This window comes from Acanthochromis polyacanthus, chromosome 22 (assembly GCF_021347895.1).
Source record: "Acanthochromis polyacanthus isolate Apoly-LR-REF ecotype Palm Island chromosome 22, KAUST_Apoly_ChrSc, whole genome shotgun sequence".
NCBI lineage: Eukaryota > Metazoa > Chordata > Actinopteri > Pomacentridae > Acanthochromis > Acanthochromis polyacanthus.
This window is the reverse complement of record NC_067134.1, coordinates 2,037,087-2,056,837: the sequence shown is the minus strand read 5'-3', so window position 1 is coordinate 2,056,837 and position 19,751 is coordinate 2,037,087. Positions and strand designations below refer to the sequence as shown.

The window sequence follows — 19,751 nt, the reverse complement described above, 5'->3', positions numbered from 1 at the left end:
CACTCCTCATGAGCAAACAGCTCCAGTTGTCTCAGGTTTGATGGGTGTCTTCTCCAAATGGCATGTTTCAGCTCCTTCCACATATGTTCAATGGGATTCAGATCTGGGCTCATAGAAGGCCACTTTAGAATAGTCCAACGCTTTTCTCTCAGCCATTCTTGGGTGTTTTTGGCTGTGTGTTTTGGATCGTTGTCCTGTTGGAAGACCCATGACCTGCGACTGAGACCAAGCTTTCTGACACTAGGCAGCACATTTCTCTCCAGAATGCCTTGATAGTCTTCAGATTTCATCGTACCTTGCACACTTTCAAGACACCCTGTGCCAGATGCAGCAAAGCAGCCCCAAAACATTACTGAGCCTCCTCCATGTTTCACCGTAGGGACAGTGTTCTTTTCTTCGTATGCTTGGTTTTTGAGTCTATGAACATAGAGTTGATGTGCCTTACCAAAAAGCTCCAGTTTGGTCTCATCTGTCCAAAGGACATTCTCCCAGAAGCTTTGTGGCTTGTCAACATGCATTTTTGCAAATTCCAGTCTGGCTTTTTTATGAGTTTTTTTCAGCAGTGGTGTCCTCCTTGGTCGTCTCCCATGAAGTCCACTTTGGCTCAAACAACGACGAATGGTGCGATCTGACACTGATGTACCTTGGCCTTGGAGTTCACCTTTAATTTCTTTGGAGGTTGCTCTGGGCTCTTTGGATACAATTCCAACGATCCGTCTCTTCAATTTGTCATCAATTTTCCTCTTGCGGCCACGTCCAGGGAGGTTGGCTACTGTCCCGTGGGTCTTGAACTTCTGAATAATATGAGCCACTGTTGTCACAGGAACTTCAAGCTGTTTAGAGATGGTCTTATAGCCTTTACCTTTAAGATGTTTGTCTATCATTTTTTCGGATGTCCTGGGACAATTCTCTCCTTCGCTTTCTGTTGTCCATGTTCAGTGTGGTACACACCTTTTCACCAAACAGCAGGGTGACTACTTGTCTCCCTTTAAATAGGCAGACTGACTGATTATGAGTTTGGAAACACCTGTGATGTCAATTAAATGACACACCTGAGTTAATCATGTCACTCTGGTCAAATAGTTTTCAATCTTTTATAGAGGTACCATCATTTTTGTCCAGGCCTGTTTCATTAGTTTGTTTTTTTAAATAATTATGTTAATCAACAATTCAAAAGTAATGGCTGTTTTTGATTATTTAATTTTCAATAAATTTTTATTTATTGTTACTTTTGTGAGTTTCAAGTGATTTCAGTGAGAATTGTGGGTTTTTCCTTCTTTAACTGAGGGGTACCAACAATTTTGTCCACGTGTGTACAACGGCATCCGAGCTTCTCAATAAAATGGCTATATTGTATAATAATAGCGGCATCGAACACTGCTCTTTGAGGTGTGCTGGTGGAGAAAACAATGTCACCATCCTGAAGCTAGCGGGACAGCAAGTGGCTTGCTAAAATGGACCGGTGTTGTGCAATTTTCACACTCCCCGGAAAAACCTGACTCCCCTTCGCATGAACGCGTGCGAGTTACGTTTCACTCTGTGGCCACTTGACGGGTTTTCTGTTGTACGTTTACTGTTTTTGCTGTTGTTTTCGGGTTAAATGTGATTAAGTACCAACCTGCAGACATGTTTTCCTGTTAAATATGATTAGGTGACATGTTTCTCCTCCTCTTCTCACCCTAAATGGCATCGGGGGAGATCCTACGCTACTCTCAGCTTCACTCCTATGAGGACATCAGGACAGGACAGGGTGTAGTCGCCAAATATTGTTCATATTCCATCAGTGTTCTACACGTGTCAATAAAATAATTGTTCACTGAGAAAACTTTATATCTCCTTACTTAAAATCAGACTCCCCTAAGAATGCAAGATATGGCATCAAAATATGTCTGGTATTTATGTATAAAGTCTTTAATATAAGTATCGTTCTTAAGTATAAAGTCATTTGTTATTGTTGTTATTTTTATAGGGCCAGTTAACAATATAATAGAATTGAAATTCTTTACTGATCCCACACCTGGGAAATTATTTGCTGCAACAGCTAAAACACCAAATTACAACAAGTTTTAAAAAAAAAACAACTAGAAAATTACAGTCTGTAAGAACAGAATAATAAAATAAGGGGCTAAATGATCACAGTATGGCAGATTAAGAACAGAGAGACCATTTCAAAACTAGGACTTTAACAGAAATATGCAGATTGAGTTAACTGTGCAGATTGTATGATATGAAATAAGATCTGGAGTCAGATTTTGTTGGGTCACTTAACAAAATCTGACTCCCCTACTATTTTGGGAATGCAAGAAGTGGCAACCTCCAAACTTTGAACTGCACCTCTGCTGCTGCTGTGTGAAGTATCAAGTTTGTAGTCCCGCTAGCTTCAGGATGGTGACATTGTTTTCTCCACCAGCACACCTTAAAGAGCAGTGTTCGATGCTGCTATTATTATACAATATTAGCAATACTGCGCGAGCAGGATCGTAACCGAGTACGAGGACACAGTTTGAGCACGCACAGAGCAAATTTGAACGCGAGAGCAGAGTTCTGAGAGACAATATCACGAAATCTGAGAATGAAATCGATAAATGGTGCCCTCAAATCAATTTAAAATGCTCTTGAATTATGATAGGAAATTTATTCCATATAATTGAAGCTGTTGTTTATCCTGAGAGACAGAAACTAACATTCAACATCTGCTGGTTGAACTCTTGGATGAAGCCGTGTGATGTTTTAGAAAGTGAAATGTTCAAATTAGGGATGTCCGAAACATCGGCCCACCGGTATGATCAGTCTGATATTGGGGTAAAAATGCATTCTTGGTCAATGTTGTGATCGTTTTTTTATCATGAAAACCGATAAAATAATGCCTGGATTTTGCGGACATTTCCCGGCGTGCAAATGATCACATCATCAAACTGTCCTGAAGCGTGGAATCAACCATGATGGATTTCTGGTGTTTGGCTCAAAATAAAAAAGACAGGACTCATTGCCAGTTGAGTTCGTCTACCAATGGAATGAGGGGAATGCTGCTTTTGCTCTCTACCAAACTAAAATCACTAGCCAATGGAAGTAGAGTGGGGGCGGGTCTTAGAATAACCATAAGATCCAGCTGCAGGTGAGTTCATTGTTGTCATGGTTGCAGTGACGCAGTGATACTGAAATCTTTAACAAATCCGTGGATTCAGGCTATAAGCAGCATCACTGCTAAAATCTAATAAAAAAAAAGTTGGCTGAAGATAAAAATGCTTTGTCTAAACTGTCCGTGTCAAATCAGCATGTTGGTTCCATAAATACACATGGCATGGCACCAACATTTAAGAAAAGTATTTCTGAAAAGCTGAAAAAATGTGTGTTTTCATTGAATATTGATGAAGCCACTAGACAGAACATGGACACAATTCTTCATGTGCTTGTTTGTTTATTTGATGATGATGAACCAGAGGAACTCAACATCTAGCAACCAGAAAAGTGAACACTGCCTCAATGCTGACGGAAGAAGTGAAAGATGTCAGAAAGAAAGAAGAAATAGATAAAAATAGATAGCTTACCAGTTCTTGTAGCACAGTAAATGTTTTTTTGAATTGAACTGTAGTTGTCTGTAGTAAAGTCTATTTGTTTATTTTCTATTTTCTTATTTGTGTCTTATTTTTCAGTTACCAATTCTTAGAGTATTTTAATGTTTTTGTTGTGATTTTTTGAACTTAAATATAGTTTGCTCTTACAAACTATATTTTCATTGATTTTTATTTTTGTACTGTAGCTGTTTACATATTTCAGAATAAATAGTGTACATATTGTTAAAAGGTGAATCAATGTCCTTTTTCCATGTCTTTTACTGATTAGTTGCTAAATAATATATTCACACCATGTTGTAGTCAGATGGAGTACCTACCACCACCTACTGATCTTTGTAGTGTTGCTATAATCTGCATTCTGAGGTTCTGAATGCAGATATTTCCATTTCTTATTAATTAGTTAGATTGTACCCCGACCCCCACCCAAAAGCAAAAAGTTCAGATATTGGTCTATTTTTCACTTTAAGCTCTGCAAGTGTGTCTGCAGTAACAAGCTTGCTGTGCCTGACTAACAACATGTCTGTGGTTTGGAAGTATTTCCAAGTCCACATATATCGATATCGCTTGATGTCGGAATTGGAAATTGAGAGTTGGACAATACTGGCAAATCAGTTTTCAACAACAAAGACAATATCGGACATCTCTAGTTCAAATCCAAGTTACTTCGATTGGCAGCAAAAGTTGTGACAGATGATGAACAGTTGAAGTCATTTATCAGGAGCAATGGGAACATTTTCTGCTTCGGTTTCTGCTGATTTTCTTCTTTTCTCTGGTTTGAGTCATTTGAAAGTGAAGATGTTTGTGTTTGAGAAAACAGTTTGAAGACGTCACCTGGTCCTCTGAAAACTGTGATGGACACTTTCCACTATAAATGACAGATGGATCAATAATAAAATCATGTGAATGCAGAGTCCTGATGGAAACGTCTCCATGGTTCCAGAACATGAAGATATTTTAGAGTCTGGAGCCTCATTTTGTCCACGTTTCCTTCTTGTGTGTTTGTGTGACTCTGAGCAGAAAGTGAAATAAATGTCAGAGTGTTTTTCCTTGTGTTTGTTGCTCAGCATGAGTTTGTGTGGATGGAGCCACTGGTGGAGCTGCAGAGTTTCAGAGCTGAAGTCATTCCGTCTTTATTGAAGCAGCAGCATGTTGTCATTAATATTAATGAGAGCTCTTCTTCACTGCTTCTGTTGGACTGTTTGAAGCTGCATCCTGTTGGCTTCAGCTGTTTGGAGTTTCCATTTTCTGAACTTGGACATTCTGAAGCTTCTTCATCTCTGAACTCATGATGAAACTCTGAATGATTTCAAGCAGGAACTTTGTCTCCTCAACTCACATCTTTTATTCTTTATTCAGGTTGATGAGCTGCAGTTTGTCAGAGATCAGCTGTGATTCTCTGGTCTCAGCTCTGAAGTCCAACCCCTCCCATCTGGAACATCTGGAGCTGAGTGACAACGACCTGCAGGATTCAGGAGTGAAACATCTGAGTGGTTTTCTGGAGAGTCCAGACTGCATCCTGAAGTATCTGGGGTCAGACATCATGTTTTATTTATGTGCTGAGATGAATGTGATGTAAAGTTGTGGTGACTCTAAACTGCAGCCATCAGGCTGATATTCTCTATCTTCTACTCTTCAGTTCAAACTGACAGCAGCAACTAACAGTTGTTTTTATTATTGATGGAGCTGTCAGTTATTTCAGTAGTTTAGTTCATTAAATGTTAAAAACAGAAAAATGTTGATCTCAGTTTGTCAGAGTTGAAGGTGACGTCTTCAAATGTCTGGTTTTGTTCCAGCAGTATTTTGAAACCACAAATATTCAGTTTAATGTGGTAGAAAACATAAAGTGTTGACAGTGAACAAAGTAGAACCAGTTTGATGTTTTACTGGATAAATGACTGAAACCATGAAGGAAATGTTTCTGATGTTTTGTTCATGGACTCATCCAACAGTGGACTGATAGTTTCAGCTGGAATTGAAGCTGTTTTTCATCCTGAGAGACAGAAACTAATATTCAACATCTGCTTGTTGAACTCTTGGATGAAGCCGTGTGATGATTTAGAAAGGGAAATGTTCAAATTAGGGATGTCCGATAATATTGGCCCACCGATATGATCAGTCTGATATTGGGGTAAAAATGCATTCTCGGTCAGTGTTATCTTTTTTTTTTTTTTTGCCTATCATGAAAACCGATAAAATAATGCCTGGATTTCGCCGACATTTACCGGTGTGCAAATGATCACATCATCAAACTGCGTCCTGAAGTGTGTAAACAACCATGACGGATTTCTGGCATTTGGCTCAAAATAAAAAGATAGGACTCATTGCCAGTTGAGTTCGTCTACCAATGGAATGAGGGGAACGCAGCTTTTGCTCTCTACCAAACTAAAATCACTAGCCAATGGAAGTAGAGTGGGGGCGGGTCTTAGAAAGACGTTGAGATCCAGCTGCAGGTGAGTCCATTGTTGTCATGGTTACAGTGACGCAGTGATACAGAAATCTTTAACAAATCCGTGGATTCAGTCTATAAGCCGCATCACTGCTAAAATCTAATCACTTGGTCCTTGTGTCATTTATAACCTTCCCTGAAAATTTCATACAAATCCGTTCTTCCATTTTTGTGAGTAATGTTGCTCACAGACAAATAGACGGAAGGACAAACGTACGCTGATCGTCACATAACTCTGCTGCATTCCTTGGTGGAGTAAAAATAAATGGTGCTTTGTGTGGTTGGAAGAGTTAAACAGAGACAGAAAGCCCTTTGGTTGCTTTTGTGAAAAACTGAAGGAGTCTGGTGCTTGCTTCTGTACCGTGTGTTAACAAAAACCTCATGCTGCAACTAGCGGCAAAAAGTGCTGCCACGCCACGAGTCTGACCCACAGAGCTGCTGTCTGCTCTGATACTGACAACTGGTTTACCGGGAGCAACAGTCACCACTGAGGGTATCGGCATCAGACTGACCGGGTTTGAGATTTAAAAACACGCGTGTGCTCGTTGATTGCAGAACACGACTTGTCCTTCACCAGATCTCAGCCACTTGTTAATCTGTGTAAAAAGTTGGCTGAAGATAAAAATGCTTTGTCTAAACTGTCCGTGTCAAATCAGCATGTTGGTTCCATAAATACACATGGCATAGTATCAACATTTAAAGGCATTATGGAGGATGTGTTTTTTTGTTTAATTTGTCTGATTCACATAAAATGAATAAACTGACCTTTAGTGGACTTGTATGTATGGTCTCTAAAAGAATAACAAATTTTAAAAAATAACCGTGGACATGGCAGGATCTGAAAAACATCAGCCAATCAATGCGCTCGGACCCAGGCGTTTAGTTTGCTCCCTTTCCTGTCAATCAAAAATCTTCCGGCTCAGGCCTAGTTACATAGATTACGTACGCCTTGGACTTACGTGTTTTCTGTATGTGTTGCTTTGGTATAGCTTCGTAGTTAGCTGGCGACTTGTTTTGCTCATCTTTTTTTACATAATGGCAGATAAAGATCCAGGGGGACCCAGTCGTAAAAGACAACTTCATGAGTGCTACGCAAGTTTCTGGAGGGGGCGTTTCTTCGTAAATGTTAGGAGGGGGGAGGTTAGAGGGGGGTGAGGGAGAGGTTGTATGTGCGCATGCGCATGCTACGTTCAAAGTCATAGGAAAGTAAATCTCCTCTAATGCCTTTAAGAAAAATATTTCTGAAAATATCGGTTTTCAGCAACAAAGTCAATATCGGACATCTCTAGTTCAAATTCAAGTTACCTCGATTGACAGCAAAAGTTGATACAGTTGATGAACAGTTGAAGTCATTTATCAGGAGCAATGGGAACATTTTCTGCTTCGGTTTCTGCTGATTTTCTTCTTTTCTCTGGTTTGAGTCATTTGAAAGTGAAGATGTTTGTGTTTGAGAAAACAGTTTGAAGACGTCACCTGGTCCTCTGAAAACTGTGATGGACACTTTCCACTATCAATGACAGATGGATCAATAATGAAATCATGTGAATGTAGAGTCCTGATGGAAACGTCTCCATGGTTCCAGAACACGAAGATATTTTAGAGTCTGGAGCCTCATTTTGTCCACGTTTCCTTCTTGTGTGTTTGTGTGACTCTGAGCAGAAAGTGAAATAAATGTCAGAGTGTTTTTCCTTGTGTTTGTTGCTCAGCATGAGTTTGTGTGGATGTAGCCACTGGTGGAGCTGCAGAGTTTCAGAGCTGAAGTCACTCCGTCTTTATTGAAGCAGCAGCATGTTGTCATTAATATTAATGAGAGCTCTTCTTCACTGCTTCTGTTGGACTGTTTGAAGCTGCATCCTGTTGGCTTCAGCTGTTTGGAGTTTCCATTTTCTGAACTTGGACATTCTGAAGCTTCTTCATCTCTGAACTCATGATGAAACTCTGAATGATTTCAAGCAGGAACTTTGTCTCCTCAACTCACATCTTTTATTCTTTATTCAGATTGGTGAACTGCAGTCTGTCAGAGATCAGCTGTGATTCTCTGGTCTCAGCTCTGAAGTCCAACCTCTCCCATCTGGAACATCTGGACCTGGGCTGGAACAACCTGCAGGATTCAGGAGTGAAACATCTGTGTGGTTTTCTGGAGAGTCCAGACTGCATCCTGAAGGATCTGAGGTCAGACATCATGTTTTATTTATGTGCTGAGATGAATGTGATGTAAAGTTGTGGTGACTCTAAACTGCAGCCATCAGGCTGATATTCTCTATCTTCTACTCTTCAATTCAAACTGACAGCAGCAACTCACAATTATTTTTTTATTATTGATAGAGCTGTCAGCTATTTCAGTAGTTTAGTTCATCAAATGTTAAAAACTGAAAAATGTTGATCCCAGTTTGTCAGAGTTGAAGGTGACGTCTTCAAATGTCTGGTTTTGAACCATAAACATTTTGAAACCACAAATATTGAGTTTAATGTGGTAGAAAACATAAAGTGTTGACAGTGAACAAAGTAGAACCAGTTTGATGTTTTACTGGATAAATGACTGAAACCATGAAGGAAATGTTTCTGATGTTTTGTTCATGGACTCATCCAACAGTGGACTGATAGTTTCAGCTGGAATTGAAGCTGTTTTTCATCCTGAGAGACAGAAACTAATATTCAACATCTGCTGGTTGAACTCTTGGATGAAGCCGTGTGATGATTTAGAAAGTGAAATGTTCAAATTAGGGATGTCCGATAATATCGGCCCACAGACATTATCAGTCCGATATTGGGGTAAAAATGCATTCTCGGTCAGTGTTATCGTTTTCGTTTTTTTTTTGGCCGATCATGAAAACCGATAAAATAATGCCTGGATTTCGCCGACATTTACCGGTGTGCAAATGATCACATCATCAAACTCTGTCCTGAAGTGTGTAAACAACCATGACAGATTTCTGGCGTTTGCCTCAAAATAAAAAAGATAGGACTCATTGCCAGTTGAGTTCGTCTACCAATGGAATGAGGGGAACGCAGCTTTTGCTCTCTACCAAACTAAAATCACTAGCCAATGGAAGTAGCGTGAGGGCGGGTCTTAGAAAAACGTTAAGATCCAGCTGCAGGTGAGTCCATTGTTGTCATGGTTACAGTGATGCAGTGATACAGAAATCTTTAACAAATCCGTGGATTCAGTCTATAAGCCGCATCACTGCTAAAATCTAATCACTTGGTCCTTGTGTCATTTATAACCTTCCCTGAAAATTTCATACAAATCCCTTCTTCCATTTTTGTGAGTAATGTTGCTCACAGACAAATAGACGGAAGGACAAACGTACGCTGATCGTCACATAACTCTGCTGCATTCCTGGTGGAGTAAAAATAAATGGCGCTTTGTGTGGTTGGAAGAGTTAAACAGAGACAGAAAGCCCTTTGGTTGCTTTTGTGAGAAACTGAAGGAGTCTGGTGCTTGCTTCTGTACCGTGTGTTAACAAAAACCTCATGCTGTAACTAGTGGCAAAAAGTGCTGCCACGCCACGAGTCTGACCCACAGAGCTGCTGTCTGCTCTGATACTGACAACTGGTTTACCGGGAGCAACAGTCACCACTGAGGTATCGGCATCAGACTGACCGGGTTTGAGATTTAAAAACACGCGTGTGCTCGTTGATTGCAGAACACGACTTGTCCTTCACCAGATCTCAGCCACTTGTTAATCTGTGTAAAAAGTTGGCTGAAGATAAAAATGCTTTGTCTAAACTGTCCGTGTCAAATCAGCATGTTGGTTCCATAAATACACATGGCATAGCACCAACATTTAAGAAAAGTATTTCTGAAAAGCTGAAAAAATGTGTGTTTTCATTGAATATTGATGAAGCCACTAGACAGAACATGGACACAATTCTTCATGTGCTTGTTTGTTTATTTGATGATGATGAACCAGAGGAACTCAACATCTAGCAACCAGAAAAGTGAACACTGCCTCAATGCTGACGGAAGAAGTGAAAGATGTCAAAAAGAAAGAAGAAATAGATAAAAATAGATAGCTTTCCAGTTCTTGTAGCACAGTAAATGTTTTTTTTAAATTGAACTGTAGTTGTCTGTAGTAAAGTGTATTTGTTTATTTTCTATTTTCTTATTTGTGTCTGATTATTTCAGTTACCAATTCTTAGAGTATTTTAATGTTTTTGTTGTGATTTTTTGAACTGAAATATAGTTTGCTCTTACAAACTATATTTTCATTGATTTTTATTTTTGTACTTTAGCTGTTTACATATTTCAGAATAAATAGTGTACATATTGTTAAAAGGTGAATCAATGTCCTTTTTCCATGTCTTTTACTTATTAGTTGCTAAATAATATATTCACACCATGTTGTAGTCAGATGGAGTACCTACCACCACCTACTGATCTTTGTAGTGTTGCTATAATCTGCATTCTGAGGTTCTGAATGCAGATATTTCCATTTCTTATTAATTAGCTAGATTGTACCCCGACCCCCACCCAAAAGCAAAAAGTTCAGATATTGGACTATTTTTCACTTTAAGCTCTGCAAGTGTGTCTGCAGTAACAAGCTTGCTGTGCCTGACTAACAACATGTCTGTGGTTTGGAAGTATTTCCAAGTCCACATATATCGGTATCGGTTGATATCAGAATTGGAAATTGAGAGTTGGACAATACTGGCAAATCAGTTTTCAACAACAACGTCAATATCGGACATCTCTAGTTCAAATCCAAGTTACTTCGATTGACAGCAAAAGTTGAACAGTTGATGAACAGTTGAAGTCATTTATCAGGAGCAATGGGAACATTTTCTGCTTCGGTTTCTGCTGATTTTCTTCTTTTCTCTGGTTTGAGTCATTTGAAAGTGAAGATGTTTGTGTTTGAGAAAACAGTTTGAAGACGTCACCTGGTCCTCTGAAAACTGTGATGGACACTTTCCACTATCAATGACAGATGGATCAATAATGAAATCATGTGAATGTAGAGTCCTGATGGAAACGTCTCCATGGTTCCAGAACATGAAGATATTTTAGAGTCTGGAGCCTCATTTTGTCCACGTTTCCTTCTTGTGTGTTTGTGTGACTCTGAGCAGAAAGTGAAATAAATGTCAGAGTGTTTTTCTTTGTGTTTGTTGCTCAGCATGAGTTTGTGTGGATGAAGCCACTGGTGGAGCTGCAGAGTTTCAGAGCTGAAGTCACTCCGTCTTTATTGAAGCAGCAGCATGTTGTCACTAATATTAATGAGAGCTCTTCTTCACTGCTTCTGTTGGACTGTTTGAAGCTGCATCCTGTTGGCTACAGCTGTTGAAGCTTCTTCATCTCGGAACTCATGATGAAACTCTGAATGATTTCAAGCAAGAACTTTGTCTCCCCAACTCACACCTTTTATTCTTTATTCAGATTGGAGAGCTGCAGTTTGTCAGAGATCAGCTGTGATTCTCTGGTCTCAGCTCTGAAGTCCAACCCCTCCCATCTGGAACATCTGCACCTGAGCTGCAATGACCTGCAGGATTCAGGAGTGAAACATCTGAGTGGTTTTCTGGAGAGTCCAGACTGCATCCTGAAGACTCTGAGGTCAGTTCACTGTCTGTCTGTTACTGTTGTAGATCTGATGTGTTTAATGACAACTGAAGCTCATTTATGTTCAACAGAACTTCCATTCATGAAGCTGTAAATCTGCTGTGGTTCATATTTTCTGTTTTCTTTAATGTGTTGAGACAAGAGATGAGTGTTTGTAGCAGAAAGTGTAGAAAATGTTCAGTGTTTGTTGTTAAAGTAAATAAATGTTTGTAATTTGAGCTGAAGAGTCACATCTGGATCCAGAAGATCTTCTGAACTCAGATCAGTTTGAAGTGACAAAGTTTAGTGAGTGAAGTAGAAATATTTCTTTGGTTTGTGTTGAGTTTTGTTTGACTGATCCTGATCCTGTTGATGATGCAGCATGTTATTGATGTGTGGACATGAATAGGTGGATGAATGTTGTGCTGACATGTGGATCATGTGTGTAGAAGGCTGACATGATGATGATCCACAATAAGAGAAGGACAAAGTCACTCTGCTGGTTTTAGAGAAAAGCTGATTGATGAGGACAAAGTAATGTTGATCTGCACATTCAGAACCTGAACACATCTGATGGATCATCAATGATATTATCTACATTGTTTATTCTTTATTCAGATTGTTTCGGTGCAGTTTGTCAGAGATCAGCTGTGATTCTCTGGTCTCAGCTCTGAAGTCCAACCCCTCCCATCTGGAACATCTGGACCTGAGTGAGAACAACCTGCAGTATTCATCAGTGAAACATCTGTTCGATCTTGAGGAGAGTCCAGACTGCATCCTGAAGACTCTGAGGTCAGTAGAAGGTTCCATCAGTCTCTGCTGCTTCCAGCAGTTTTCTACTAAACACAGTCAGTATCAAAGCAAAGATCCAGTGTCTCCTGTAAACCTGCAGCTTCTCAGTGAAGCTGTGAGAGCAGAATGGAGACAGAAACACAGAGACAGCAGTCAGCCAATCAGAGGAGCCACAAGCTTGTTGTCATGGTGTGTTTGAGTGGATGTGAAGCCGTCTGTTGTTGTTGTGTTGATGTGTTGAGGAAATAAAGCTGATTCCAGCTGTCAGCCTTCCAGATGTGCAGAGAGAGTGGTCCTCCTTCATCAGAGTGTCCATCAGATCTGATCTCGCTGTTTGTTGTCTCATTTCAACAGTGATCAGCTGATCAGTCTGATGTTTGTCACAGCTCTGAGATCAGTGAGACTGAAGCCTGCAAACCAGCAGCTCTTATTTCACAGCAGCATCATCACATGTAGGAACCATGAGGTGTTTCTACAGAGCAGAAGCTCTGCTCTGGTCCAGCACTCACATCTGGATCTGTGTCTTTTCCGTTCCTTAATACCAAGTATGCAAGTCTGTACTTGATGAGAACTTATCTTGGTTCATGTTCAAACATGAGCGTACTTGATGACGTCACCACCTCGTCTCATCTGAACGATTATCTTTACCGTGAAAAACAACAAAATGGAATCAGATATAAAAACACAGCCCTATATGTTCATGTTTTAAGACAACAGTTTATACAACAGTTGTCATGATCCTCCTGCTCCGGTGCTCTGGCTCAATCAGCCAAATGAGGAATGGCTGTGCAGAGAGCACAGCTGGCAATAATCAACAAATCACTGCAGTATATAAGCCAGCCTTTCTGCGGAGTTCTCTGCCGGCTCATTGTTCCATGCGCCACCTGCCGAGACTCAGCCATGCTCCTCCGTCCATGCCATAACTCACTCTGTTGGAACCCTGCACTCCGTTCATCGTCCCCTACACATAGTTTCTTGGACTCTGCTTCTCCTTTGGATTATCCTGCCTGTTTTCCTGCCTGCCTCTCACCACTTCCTGCAACCCAGTCTGCTCTGCCCCTCCTTTCTGCCTGTCAGACACTGGACACCCTGGACTGCTGTGAGTTATCTTCCCCACTATTTAGTCTAGTTTTTGGTTTAGTTCTTCTCGGCCTACTGGTCCCCCCTCTGTTAATTAGTTTAGGTTTTCCTCTCCGTTGTTTCCCTCCGGCGTCCCTCACTCAGTGTTTCTGTTCAGTTAATATTCTGTTTTCTTAAATTAAATCATATTTAACTTCACCCTCCTGTCTACGCCTGCTGCTTGGGTTCTTCCCTGATTGTATGACAACAGTTAATGTCTGCATGCATTCAGGTTTGTCAGATTGTTATAAATCTTCAATTCATCTTTAGAGGTGTTGATTTATTGACAACTGAACTGAACCGTCTTATTCTCAGTTCTATCAATGGAGCATAAAAACTTTTCTGAAACTGATCACTGAAAAATATAAAACCTTCACCAGGACTCCTCATGACGTAGAACTGTTTTATAGGAGCACATGTTTTCTCTGAATACAGCTCATGAACAGGGATGGATGGTTTACAGTTTATTATTAACACTAAAATACATGAATCTACATCCAGAGCTGATGTTTGTCCTCCAACATCCAGAAGTTTATAGTCTGACAGATACACAAACATCACTACACTTTAATGTGATCACCAGGACTTCTGGATGCTGAACATCATCACTGATTAATGAGAGAAGATTTCATGTCAGCTGCTTTATTCAGAACCTGAACACAGGTGAGCTCTTCTTCTGCCTGTCAGGTAATAAAACAGAAACCTTTGCAAACATCAGCAGCATCTGATCAAACAGGTCTGATTAAAAGATTAAATTCTGGCTTTAATGATTCAATTCATTTTCTGAACACAGTTGAAAATATTTAACTGCAAAATGCTGAAATACACTGAATCATTTTCTGTCCTTCAGTTTCATGAACAGCATCCTGCTGGTCCAGATGCTGAAGATGGAGCTGCTGATGTTCTGTCTGTGGAGTCTCCCAGCAGTCAGTGAGGATCTGGGTTTATTCACATGTTCCTCCAATAAAATATAGCTGAAATATGAGGGGACGCTCACATCTCTGAAATCATTGGAGCTAATTTTTAATCAAGGCTTAATTTTGATAAAATGACCAAATATTTGACACTTATAAAACTACTTTCTCACCTGAAATAATCTTAAAGTGACATTTTGTGTCACAATAACTTTAGTATTCCCAATAATACTTGCGTTTCCTCTGAAAGTTTTCTCTTCGGTCTTTGCTGCTGGTCTAAATGCATTATGGGTTATTTGGCTGCTGAAGTCCACACTAGTCTGGTCTGATGATCCTCCGTAATGTGGGCGGAGCCAGAACACATCCGGATATTTCATCTGTTCTTGGTCAGATGTGTACTTTGAATTGGAACTGTAATAGAAATTTCAGCCAACCCCTTTATTCTGCTGCTTTACTGTTACTGACGGCTGAGTTGGATTTTTGTCTTGACACATGCAGATAAAGATGAGTAGAAGTGGATCCAGTTCATCCCAATGGCCATTTATTGCTTGAATGAATATAAAGATAAGTTGAAAATAAAACAACAAAGCTTTAAACTTCAGAGTCTTTTTAGAAGGCCTTGTTCCTTCTTGCAGCCACACGGTCAAAAAACCTTTTCCTTCCTCAGCCTCATCCAGATGTTGACAGCTGGTCTTGGGTTCCACCTACACACTCTCTCTCTCTCCCATTCATATCCACGTACTAATAAAAAAGAACGGGTGAAAATAAACATAAATTTCAGTTTGGATCGTACAGGAACAGTACTTGGTCTCCGACTGACGTTTCACAAGTACACGAGAATTCAAGTATGGACAAGTACGCATGTAGAGAAATGGAGGTTGTGTCTGATTCCATCCAGATGTGCTGACTGACAGCCTCCATGTTGGTTTGTCAGCTGAAACTTGAGGACCAGATGAGATGTTGCTGCTCTTTATCCTGATGAGCTGCTGATCAAACTCATTGATCTCCTCTCTTCTTTCTTCTTCTCTCTGCAGATGGGAGTGATGCTGATCAGGACGGTGTTTGTGGTGAGAGGATGAAGTGTGTCCTGATGATCCAGAGGTTGAAGCAGCAGCAGCTGGTGTGTAGAGACTCTGACTGGACCATGTTACTGGGAGGTGGACTGGGAACCAGTGTAAAGTGTGTTGTTATCGCTGTGTAGTTTAGTGTTGCAGCTCCACACTGTGAATGATGGAGAACTGCAGTTAATGTTGACATGAAACGTTGGAGGTTGATGTCAGGTTGCAGAGTGTGCAGTAAGTTTTAGGATGTTTGTGTCAGTGCAGGATTATATTTCAGTTGACTTTCTATTTCCAGCTGCAGTCAAAGTTGTTGCGCTTCTCTACCTGCAACACATTGAGCTGATGAGAACAAAGTGTCCTGGAAACATGTCAGCTGAAGCCTTGGAGCCCAGAGAGAGTTTAATGAAGCACATTTTAGTGGGTTTTGATCACATCATGTTGAGGAGACAAACAGCTCTGAAGATGAATCCAGTTTAGTCCTCAAAGGTCCAGAAGCAGCTTGTTGAGCTCAGAGTTCATATTTAATGTCAACATCCTTTGACCTTTCTGAGCTCCAGTAAATGTTTCTTCTAGTTTCTCTCTTCTTCACCTTCACTCGGTTCCTCGTGTTCAGAAGCTTCCAGATCACTGATATTCTTTGTTTTCTGAGCTGCTGCTTTCTTTAAATCCCTCCAAAGATTTTAACTGGGATTAAATCCAGGACTGAGAAGAACCTCCAGGACTTTCCAGGAAGGATTCCTGAAGCAGACTTTGGTGGACGTTTGCTTTGGATGCTGGTCCTGCTGAAAGTCCAATGAGCTTCAGTTTCCTCACATTGTTCTTGTAACTGTCCTGGTGTTTGAGAGAATCCATGCTGCTGCTCACACGCTCCAGTTTAGCAGCTTCAAAGCCACCAACAGGACTGTTGATGCTGTTCTTCTGGTCCTTCTGCCTCCAGACGTTCTGCCCAAACAGTCCACTTTAGTCTCATCAGTCCATCAGACTCCCAGAACTCTGCTTTGTTCCACACATGAAGATCTTGTTGTTCAGTGTTGTCAGACTTTAGTTCTTGTCTTCATCAGGTCCTGCAGCTCTTGTTTTTCCACTAAAATGTTGACAGGATAAACACCAACTCCTAACAGTCTGTAAACTGTTGTTCCATTTATTCTTTTTCTTGTGTTATTTGTTTATTCTTATATTTATCATGCATAGTTTAAATGTATCCATTGATTCTGTTATTTCATTCATTTCAACCAACTTATTCAGTTTTGTCTCGTGTTAAAAACTGTAACTACAATTATTTCCATTGTGTTTTGAATCATTTGACCAGAAGCGCTGCGTATGAACAAGTTGTGTTGCTTCATTAACTTGATGTTGGAGTTTCACTCTTTTGCCACCAGATCACCAAATCCACCACTCCAGAGTTTTCATGATGTGTGAGGTCAGGGCAATAGGTCTGTAGTCCTTTAGTTCAGCCGGACATTTGATTTTTGGTACCGGTACAACACAGGATGTTTTCCAGAGAGCAGGAACCCTCCCAGCTGTAGACTCAGGTTGAAGATCCTGTGGAGAGGTTGACACAGTTGTGCAGCACAGTCTTTAAGCAGCCTTGGACATCCACCATCTGGACCAGCTGCCTTCCCAGAGCAAAGCCTCTAAAGCTCCAACATCAGCCCTGTCTCTGTGACAGAGAAGGATACAGGTTCTAGAAGGGAAGTGGCTGCAGCTGTGGAGCCATGTAGGAGATGGAGGAGGAGAAGGAGGAGCTATAGTGGGGATTTCCTTATGTTGAGGAGGAGAAAGAGGAGCAGCAGTGGAAGTAGGTGTGTCCACAGTGTTAAATCTGTGTCAAATCACCCATGATTGGCTCCCTCCTCTTTTTATTGTGTCCACAGATGGTACTGATTCCTCTCCACTCATCACGGATGTTGCTGTGTTGAAAATTCCTCTATCTTCTTCTTGTATTCCATCTTTGCCATGTTCAGTCTGCTCTTCAACTCATGTTGCTCTGAAATTAAATCTTTAATTCAATTTTGTGTTTGTTTTCATGTTGAATGTCTGGATTTAATGAATACAGTTGTATTTTGGAGTATTATGAATTCTTATTCAGAGAAAACACTCAATGATGGATCACTCTATTCAACATTACACGCTCAGTACTGATTTAATGAGTATTTTCTTTCATTTCACGTGTTCGTATTTAAAATTACTCGTATTTAAACAGGATTACAGTGAAACAGCTTTGAAAGAATTAAAATGCCACACTGTTTTCCTGATCAGTCCCTTCAAATTAAAGCTCCACAGTCTGAGTGTTGACCTCATCAGACTGGAAATGAGTCTATTTATCAATTCAAAGAATCATTTTACATTTCTTCTTTGCTCCCAAAATCATTTCAGCAGCTGAAAGAATGAAACTAAAAGTGTCTTTCATCCATCAGTCAGACTTAACGTGACATTACTGAATCATCATCCACATCGCCATGACAACAGTCTGATTTCAACACTGGATTATTATTGGTCAAATAATTATAGTATGTTGCTCAAAAACATAATATATACAGCTCATTAAATGTCTTAAATGTGATTATTTTCTGCGTTCTTTCCTCATCTTGGACAGTCAGAAACACTGATCATCTGAACATTTATAGACCAAGCAGTTCATCATTTAATGCAAATAATAATAAAAACATATTTCATCACAGAGGAAACGTCATATCATTTATTCTTCAGTGCCAACTGGCTGCAAATTGTGACGTTTAACTGATCAGATGGTGTTTGGTGAGATGCTGCTGGAGATCACAGTATTAAAGTGTCTACAAATGTGTCATGTGTGTTTGATGTAGAGTCTTTATTAAACATGTGAGACTTTATGAACTTCTATCCAGCTGTGTGTCCTTTAAAAGTGACAAGTCAAAGGATTTTCTTCTTACCTTTGAAGGTGAACGATCTCCTGCTGTGAAGAGGTAATCTGTGTGTAAATGTTGTAACTGTGTTCAGTTTAAGGGACTCATTTTAAACGTCTTTTCAAAGAAATGATCAAACACATGTAGAGAGTCAGCTCAGCTTTATGTCACATGAATGTACATGTTCCTGTGTGAAGAAGTGTGAGCTGTCAGAGTGGAGAGGATGAACGCTGTCAGTGTTTCTGTGTTGAAGAAGCTGCAGGACACCAGCTGCTCCAGCAGGGGGCGACTTTGTGCTTTGTTTCTAACAGTGTAGGAGGAACTTCCTCTCAGGTAGCAGGTGCTGCTGCATGGAGGAGGACAAAGAGTTTACTGAGGGGGAACGCTGCTTTAATGTCCTGGAGCGATGTGAGGCTTCATGGAGGCTTCTGGGTTGTTTCTGGGGATTGTTGCTTTGACAAACTGAAGAACATGTTCTGTGATCAATCAGCTTAAAGCCAGAGAGAAGAAGTTTGGACTTTATTGTTGCAGAGGAGGCCTCAGGTCCAGGACGTCTGTGCAGCTCCTCAGAGGCTGGAGGTTGAAGCTCAGCTGCTGCTCATGTTGTTGTGTTGTAATGCAGGATTTCTGGCTCATTAGCAGCAACAGGAACCTGCTGTTATGTCCAAGGCCAAGAGATATCTTTAATGAAGTCATTAAATGCTCATGAATTCATATCCAGTGGAGGTAGAGGGTTCTGGATGCTGCTGTATCACGTCAGCAGCTCTGATCTCATTTGTTTTGAGGCAGTTTTTTCTGACTTGTGATTGATAAACTTGTTGGTTTATCATTCTTCGGGCTGAACAGTTTGTGGTAAGTTGCAGGTTTTCTTGCAGACGTTATTTAATTTGTGAGAGTTTCAAGTCAAGCTTCAGTTTAATATTCACTGTGTAATGGATTCAAAACATGTGATTGAGCGTCTCCACATAAGACAGCATCAAAGTGTGACTGTCACACAAAGAAGAATCTGTAAAACCACTGGGGTCAGTATCAGCACTAAGTGTCTTTGAGGCATCATCATGATTTCGCCTCAACAAGTTAAAATTTTCCACTCAATTTTATATCCCTTGATTAAAATTGACATTAGTCTGTTGTAAATGCATGCTGGTCAAGGTCCCACGCCTTTTTATGAATTTACTGCAAGCAGATACGATATTAATGAATCATAAAATATGTCCACCCTGTCGAGGACAAAGTCAAAAGTGAATAAATCCAGTTTTACAGCACAGTGATTATATTATGTACATTATCAGAAAGCTATTTTGTCTCTTGCTCAATAATACATTTTAGTTGATGAAAAGTCTTTTTAAAATAATGAAATAACTGCAAATAGTTTGTGTTTAAAAGAATGTGTGAGAGTTCTGTTCTCTTTTCAAAATAAAATTTCTAA

The 19,751-nt window shown here is 40.2% G+C and overlaps 1 protein-coding gene across 1 annotated transcript in view; it reads left to right on the top strand.

The window, feature by feature from the left end:
• LOC127531948 (NACHT, LRR and PYD domains-containing protein 12-like) overlaps nt 1-18,289 on the top strand; it is a 211,280-nt gene extending 192,991 nt beyond the window's left edge. Inside the window, exons 10-13 of the mRNA XM_051942540.1 lie at nt 4,932-5,105; nt 8,020-8,193; nt 11,396-11,569; nt 15,414-18,289. Coding sequence (XP_051798500.1) covers nt 4,932-5,105; nt 8,020-8,193; nt 11,396-11,569; nt 15,414-15,423 — 532 coding nt within the window. The 3' untranslated portion in view covers nt 15,424-18,289. The remainder of the gene's footprint in view (nt 1-4,931; nt 5,106-8,019; nt 8,194-11,395; nt 11,570-15,413) is intronic.
• The last annotated feature ends 1,462 nt before the right edge of the window (nt 18,290-19,751 follow it).